At 40.3% G+C, this 8,557-nt stretch overlaps 1 protein-coding gene across 2 annotated transcripts in view; it reads right to left on the minus strand.

Moving 5' to 3' along the window:
* The window catches only part of ORC4 (origin recognition complex subunit 4), an 89,524-nt gene that overhangs the window by 6,319 nt on the left and 74,648 nt on the right, over positions 1-8,557 (minus strand). For both annotated transcript variants that reach the window (XM_043488166.1, XM_043488167.1), the window contains one exon: positions 3,336-3,422. In XM_043488166.1, coding sequence (XP_043344101.1) covers positions 3,336-3,422 — 87 coding nt within the window. The remainder of the gene's footprint in view (positions 1-3,335; positions 3,423-8,557) is intronic.

The following is an 8,557-nucleotide window of genomic DNA, read 5'->3' on the forward strand; positions in this document are numbered from 1 at the left end:
GCTTGTAAGTTTGAGTAGGTTCCATTTGTTTGTTTTTATTTCTGTTGCCTTGAACTCTGTCCCTTTTTTAACCAGGGCCCAGTGTCCTTAATTGAACAAAAGAGTTTGGTAATCCTTAACCTTCATTCCCCATTGGGAGGGACCCAGGAACCCAGCAGCTCCTTCCCTTTCTCTTACCTTTTCCTTTTATTATAAAATACTTTCAACATATAGATAGGCAAGAGAGTAATATAATGAATATCCATGACCACTTCCTCAGCTTATGAAATACAAACTTACAGAGTTGAAGCCCCTGTCTCTTGCCCTGGTTGGACTCTCTACTCTTCTCCAGGTAAAAAAAAAAATCATGCATGTCTTCATCCTTCTACTACATATCTTTGTATTCCTAGACAATACAGAGTAATTTTCAAGTTTTATATAAATATCTTGAACTTGCAACACAAACACCATACTGTCAGACATAAAACTTTTCACACCCACCAAACTGGCAGGAAAAAAAGGGTTAATTGTAAAATTTAAATTGTACACCATTTCCCTAAATACTGGAGAGGTTAAATATCTTTGCAAATTATATATCATGTGTGATTCTACACTGATAGATTATTCTTAGTTCATTCATTCATATTCACTCACATTCATAGTTTGCTCCTTTACTGATTACTGTTAGAAGCTCTTTATATATTATGGACAGTGTTGATGATTATATGCATTGCATTTTCCCTCTCCTAATCACTTCTATGGTATCTTCCAGTATCCAGACATTTAACAAAAAATTCAATGTAATTAACATTAATGGTCTTTTCTCCTATAGCTTGTAATTTGTGTAACTTCTCTAAGAAATCTTTCCCTACTTCAAGTATACAAACATATATTTTTCTTCTAATTAAAAAAAAAAAGCTTTGTTTTTATACATATATTTAGGTTTATCAACCTGAACTTAACTTTAGGCTATGCATTTGAGGGTATTTTTTCCCATGTGTATAACTCCTGATTTTTTATTGAAAAATTACCAAACTATATTTAATCTCAGTCTTTCTTTTCTTTATAATTTCTACCAATTCCAAAACTTTTCTTTTGAATTAAAAATATAATAGGAAACTAGCAAAACAAGGCTTTTCATGTTGACAATTTTGGGCCACACATTTCTCCAGAATGAAAGGCATGCTCTGCTGTGCTTCGTCATTCAGTCGTGTAATTTTGTGACCTCATGGACTGCAGCCCCTCAGGCTCCTGTATCCATGGGAATTCTCCAGGCAAGGTTGCCACGCCCTCCTCTAGGGGGATCTTCCCAACCCAGGGATTGAACCCAGGTCTCCCGCATTGCAAGTGGATTCTTTACTGACTGAGCCACCAGGGAAGCCCAAGAATACTGTAGTGGGTAGCTTAACCCTTCTCCAACGAGAGATATGTGTTTATGTATATATGTGTGTGTGTATCCTCCAAATACCAGAAGTTAGTAAACACTGGTACCTAAATTACTAAAGTCTCTACTCTAAAAATTCTTAGTCTCTGTAATACCTCTGTGATAAAGACAGCTATTGCTGAAAATGGCAGTATGGTTTTGATAAATGGGAGGAGGATGTGCTAATCAGAGGGTAAGTACATAGGTAGGAAAATTCTCTTAAGTTTCCTAAGCAAAACCAGAAATAGAGAAGAAGAATCTGTAAAAAGAAAAAACAAACACCTGGCAGAACCATGGAAGAGTAAAGCAGGATAAACCTGAAGCCAGAGAGACTTGGATTTGAATCCCGGGTTTGTGATCTGCTAGCTGTGTGACATGGGGTAAGTTATTTAACCTCAAAGAACATAGGTTTCCTCAAAGGCGGGATAACACGCAAACATTAAAAAAAAAACCCAAAAACAGCAACAACAAAAAAACAGAATATGAGATTTAATTAATGATATAATTATATAATTAGATTTAATTAATGAGATATAATGATGGTGATAACTAGAGTTGGAAATGGCAACCCACTCCAGTATTCTTGCCTGGAGAATTTCATGGACAGAGGAGCCTGGCGGACTACAGTCCATCGGGTCGCGCAAACAGTCAGACATGACCGAGTAACTAACAAACAAAGTAACTAGGTCACCTGACTTATGTGCTATTTGATAAGTGATACCCATTATTATTATAAAATGAAAGTGACCAAAAAGAAACTCATGAAACCAAAATTATTTTCTTTGAAAGGTATGTGCTATACCTTTCATAACAATGAGTAAATAACTTTCTAGAAATATTAGTCTACTATCAAATACTCCAGTGAAGGATGTTTACTTTGCAAAACAATTAAGTACCCCTTTCTTGATACTGTTTAAACTTAAGATATAATTACTTGGTGAAAGACCATGACCAGGTAGGATTTGTCCAGGCATATAAAGCTAGTTCAACATTTGGATCCAAGATATTAGAAGGTGAGAAATAACACAATAAATATCTATGAAAAAAAATTAGGTCATGTTAACTGATTTGCACATTTCATGCACTTAAGTGTGTGTACTCGATCTCCATTTACTCATTACAATAACAAAGATTTTGAAGTGGCAAAAATAAAAAAGTCAAGCAAGGTAGTTCAACATTAACAAGCTAAACAAGAAAAGTCATATATCATGTTCATTGACACAAAAAATAAACATTTGGCAAAGTCCAACACAATCACAACAAACTCTCAGCAATTTAGGGATAGATGGGAATTACCATAACTTAACAATAAACATGTATTAAAAAGCTTCAGCTTATATCATATTTGATAGTAAAAGACTGAAAGCTTCTGCCCTAAGCTTGGAAATTATACACCCTCACCATTCTAATTCAATGCAAAAGTTCTAGCCACTGCAAAAAAAACAAGAAAAAGAAATAAAAGATATACAAATTAGAAGGTAAAAAGAAAAACTGTTTGCAAATGACAAGATTGTCTATATAGAAAATCTCAAGGAGTCTATTATATTAAAAAAAAATCTTAAATAAATGAGTTCAGCAACACTGAAGAAAATAACATCAACACACAAAAAAATCACATTTCTATATACTAACAATAAGCACACTAAAACCAAAATTAAAAACAAAGTATTATTTACAATTGTTCCAAAGGAAATTAAACACTAAGTGTACACTGAAAACATTCACAGGATCTGTGAGGTGAGAATTGTAAAATGATGATGAAAGAAATCAAAGCACTAAATAAAAGAAGATATGTACCATACTCAGGGATTGGAAGACCTAATGTAGTAGGTATATTAATTCTCCCAAAATTTATCTAGAGGTTTAACCAGTTCCCATCAGAACATAATTACCTGGTGAAAGAAAATGAGTGATAAATAAAATTAATACAAACCAGTAGCATGTGTAATGAACGCAGGTTTTTGCTGACATTAAAATGCTTCTGCAGCACTTCTCTCACACTTCTATCTTCTGAGAGACCCTAGAGGAAAAACATCAAAATAGAGAATTAAGGACAAATGCAGTTTAAAACCTAAATATAATATTGTGCCTCGCTGGTTGGTGTACCTCATTAACTCTATCTAGTATTTATTCATTATTAAATAGGTGCTGGTCTTTTTGGGGAAAACAAAAAATTAAAAACAAATATCTACTCTATTGATTTTCTCCTTATCCTCTTCCCTTTATGTTAATTCCAAAGACACAAAGATAAACATAATTGTTGCTACCACAAAATTTATTCAATCACAGTAGTGGGATGATCAAAATGTATTAAGTAAATGCAACAGAGAATAAGGGTTATTTGTTGCTGTTTAGTCACTCAGTTGTGTCTGACTCTTTTCCAACCCCATGGACTGCAGCTTGCCAGGTTCCTCTGTCCACGGGACTTACCAGGCAAAACTACTGGTGTGGGTTGCCATTTCCTTCTGCGGGAGATCTTCCCGATTTGGGGATCGAACCAGTGTCTCTTGTACTGGCAGGCAGATTCTTCACCACTGAGCCAGCAGAATTTCCACAGTTTATTGGATCCATGCAGTCAAAGGCTTTGGCACAGTCAATAAAGCAGAAATAGATGTTTTTCTGGAACTCTCTTGCTTTTTCGATGATCCAGCGCATGTTGGCAATTTGATCCCTGGTTCCTCTGCCTTTTTTAAAAAGAGCTTGACCATCTGGAATTTCATAGTTCACGTATTGCTGAAGCCTGGCTTGGAGAATTTTGAGCATTACTTTACTAGCATGTGAGACGAATGCAATTGTGCGATAGGTTAAGCATTCTTTGGCATTGCCTTTCTCTGGGATTGGAATGAAAACTGACCTTTTCCAGTCCTGTGGCCACTGCTGAGTTTTCCAAATTTGCTGACATATTGAGTGCAGCACTTTCACAGCATCATCCTTTAGGATTTGAAATATCTCAACTGGAATTCCATCACATCCAATAACTTTGTTCGTAGTGATGCTTCCTAAGGCCCACTTGACTTCACATTCCAGGATGTCTGGCTCTAAGTGAGTGATCACACCATCATGATTATCTGGGTCGTGAAGATCTTTTTTTGTACAGTTCTTCTGTGTACTCTTGCCACCTCTTCTTAATATCTTCTACTTCTGTTATGTCCATACCATTTCTGTGCTTTATTGAGCCCATCTTTGCATGAAATGTTCCCTTGGTATCTCTAATTTTCTTGAAGAGATCTCTAGTCTTTCCCATTCTATTATTTTCCTCTGTTTCTTTGCATTGATCACTGAGGAGGGCTTTCTTATCTCTCCTTGCTAGTCTTTGGAACTCTGCATTCAGATGCCTATACCTTTCCTTTTCTCCTTTGCTTGTCGCTTCTCTTCTTTCCACAGCTATTTGTAAGGCTTCCTCAGACAGCCATTTTGCCTTTTTGCATTTCTTTTTCTTGGGGATGGTCTTGATCCCTGTCTCTGTACAATGTCACGAATCTCCTTTCATAGTTCATCAGGCACTCTTGTCTTTCAGATCTAGTCCCTTCAATCTATTTCTCACTTCCACTGTATAGTCATAAGGGATTTGACTTAGGTCATACCTGAATGGTCTAGTGGTTTTCCCCACTTTCTTCAATTTAAGTCTGAATTTGGCAATTAGGAGTTCAAGATGTGAGCCACAGTCAGCTCCTGGTCTTGTTTTTGCTGACTGTATAGAGCTTTTCCATCTTTGGCTGCAAAGAATATAATCAATCTGATTTCGGTGTTGGCTATCTAGTGATGTTCATGTGTAGAGTATTCTCTTGTGTTTTTCAAAGATGGTGCTTGATATTAACAGTGCATTCTCTTGGCAAAACTCTATTAGCCTTTGCCCTGCTTTATTCTGTACTCCAAGGCCAAATTTGCCTGTTATTCCAGGTGACTGGAGTAAGCCTTTGACTGCGTGAATCACAATAAACTGTGGAAAATTCTGAAAGAGATGGGAATAACTAGACCACCTGACCTGCCTCTTGAGAAACCTGTATGCAGGTCAGGAAGCAACAGTTAAAACTGGACATGGAACAACAGACTGGTTCCAAATAGGAAAAGGAGTATGTCAAGGCTGTATATTGTCACCCTGCTTATTTAACTTATATGCAGAGTACATCATAAGAAATGCTGGGCTGGAAGAAGGACAAGCTTGAATCAAAATTGCCGGGAGAAATATCAATAACCTAAGATATGCAGATGACACCAGCCTTATGGCAGAAAATGAAGAACTAAAGAGCCTCCTGATGAAAGTGAAAGAGGAGAGTGAAAAAGTTGGCTTAAAACTCAGCATTCAGAAAACTAAGATCATGGCATCCGGTTGCATCACTTCATGGCAAATAGATGGGGAAACAGTGGAAACAGTGACTGACTTTATTTTTTGCCCCAAAATCACTGCAGATGGTGACTGCAGCCATGAAATTAAAAAACGTTTACTCCTTGGGAGGAAAGTTATGACCAACCTAGACAGCACATTAAAAAGCAGAGACATTTGTCAGCAAAGTTCCGTCTAGTCAAGGGTATGGTTTTTCCAGTAGTCATGTATGGATGTGAGAGTTGGACTATAAAGAAAGCTGAGTGCAGAAGAATTGATGCTTTTGAACTGTGGTGTTGGAGAAGACTCTTGATCCCTTGGACTACAATGAGATCCAACCAGTCCATCCTAAGGGAGATCAGTCCTGGGTGTTCACTAGAAGGACTGATGCTGAAACTCCAATACTTTGGCCACCTGATGCGAAGAGCTGACTCACTGGAAAAGACCCTGATGCTGGCAAAGATTGAGGGCAGGAGGAAAAGGGGATGACAGAGGATGAGATGGTTGGATGGCATCACTGACTCAATGGACATGGGTTTGAGTAGACTCCAGCAGTTGGTGATGGACAGGGAGGCTTGGCGTGCTGCGGTTCATGGGGTCGCAAAAAGTCGGAGACAACTGAGTGACTGAACTGAACTGAACTGAGCCACCAGAGAAGAATTCAAAAACAAGGTAAAGTATTACAAAGAATCCTTAAAATGCATGAGGTAACAGGCTACAAAGAAGATAGAGCATTACAATTACAGGGAACAACATGAGCACTGCAGGGAGACTGTGGCATGTGGACAGAAGACGCAGAGTCACAACATCCTGAGGTTCTGTTACTGGCAGAGTGATTGTATGGAAAGACGAAGGCAGCAAAGCTTAATTGGAGATACCTGCAATTCTCCATATAGGAAACAAAATGAGTCTGAATTAGCACAGTGGTGTGAAGACAAGAAAGAAAATATTTATAGAAGACACATCTTATGGAGAATCTCCTGGTGAGAAATAGAGATGAAGGACTGTAGAGGGGATACAAAAAAATGTAAAGATGAAACTATAGGGAATAGAATGTCCTAGGAGGAGTGAAGAGGGAGATATAGTTAGAAGTGAAACTTGCATTACTGAAATTTAAGAAGTAAATGGAAAAAAAAGGAGCAAAGTAAGGGATTAAGAAAGATGTTGAACATGTGAACAGAATCCAAGAGAGAGCAATAAAACCAGGGGAAGAAAACAAGAGGGACATACTTCAAGAGGAAGTGGTAATAAAACTATATACTTTGTGTAACTAAATTAAGATATATTGTGAGAGGTTGATGGCTTCAGAAATTTAGAGGTCAATAGGGTCATTTGAAAAAGCAGTACCTAAATATATAATTAATATATCAACTTTATAAGTTACCTGGTAAAAGTCACCAATTTTAGGAGTACAGTTAATTTCCAAAAGTTTTTTTAATTTGTATTACTTTATTATTTTACGCTCATCTGGTGTACTTTCAAAGGGTATCTGACCCTGTTTATATCGCAACAGCAAGCCCTTTAAGAGAGAAAGTAGGGAGGAGCCAAGATGGCGGAGGAGTAGGACCGGGAGACCACTTTCTCTCCTACAAATTCATCAAAAGAATAACCGAATGCAGAGCAAACTTCACAAAACAACTTCTGATCGCTTGCTGAGGTCATCAGGCGCCCAGAAAAGCAGACCATTGTCTTCGAAAGGAGGTAGGACAAAATATAAAAGATAAAAAGTGAGACAAAAGAGCTAAGGACGGAGACCCGTCCCGGGAAGGGAGTCTTAGGCGGCCTTGCTTGGGCTAGGGTCCGGGCCTGAGTGCCCTGAGGACAATCGGGGGGAGCTTCTGTGAGGTGCCAACTTGAACTGTGGGAGACCAAAGGAGAGAGAGAAAATTGACCGGCCGGAACACACTGCCGGCCGTTCGCAGAACAAAGGGACGGGGAAAGTCCCGGGAAGAGCTCGCAGGCTGCGGACCGGCGCAGCCCCGCCGGAGGCAGGAGGCAGGGGGGAGGGGAAGGTCGCAGCGAGACACAGGGCGCAGGCACCCGACCGGCGCGGGGCGGGGACTGGGGCTGGGGACGCGGAGGGCAGAAGGCGCGCGCACCCGCCTGGCGCCAGCGGAAACTGAGACTGGGTCCGCGGAAGGGAGTGGGTGCGCCACACCTGGGGAGAGTGCGCCCACCAAGCCCCTCGCTGCCTGGACCGCTCTGACGGGGAAGGCACAGAGGGCAGGCGCAGCTTTTCCTTCCGCGCTTTTGTGTAACACCCGAGGGCTGGAACCTAGCGCAGCGCGGGGCGCGCTCCATATAGAACAGCCGGGAGCCTGAGCAGCGCAGACGGAGAAAGCAGCGTCAGCCCCTTCCGGCAGCGCCAGCCCGCCCCCGCAGGGCCAGCCCCTCCCCGCAGCGTCAGCCCCGCCCCGCAGCGCCAGCCCCGCCCCGCAGCGTCAGCCCCTCCCAGCAGCGCAACGGAACTAGCTACCTGAATAAGAGTCCGCCTCCGCCCGCCTGTGTCAGGGCGGAAATGAGCCTCTGAAGAGACCGGCAAACAGAAGCCAAATAAACAAAGGGAACCGCTTCAGAAGGGACTGGTGCAACAGATTAAAATCCCTGAAGAAAACACCAACTTCACCGGAAGGGCCCTGTAGATATCGAGAAGTGCAAGCTGGAACGAGGAGCTATCTGAAACTGAGCCGAACCCACACTGACCGCAACAGCTCCAGAGAAATTCCTAGACATATTTTTACTTTTTTTTAATTTTTCTGTTTTTTCTAAGTAAGGAAAAAAAAAAAAAATTTTTTTTCTTTTTATATTTTTCTTTTTTATTTTTTCTCTTT

The sequence above is a fragment of the Cervus canadensis genome, chromosome 15 (genome assembly GCF_019320065.1).
Source record: "Cervus canadensis isolate Bull #8, Minnesota chromosome 15, ASM1932006v1, whole genome shotgun sequence".
In the NCBI taxonomy this organism is placed as follows: Eukaryota; Metazoa; Chordata; class Mammalia; order Artiodactyla; family Cervidae; genus Cervus; species Cervus canadensis.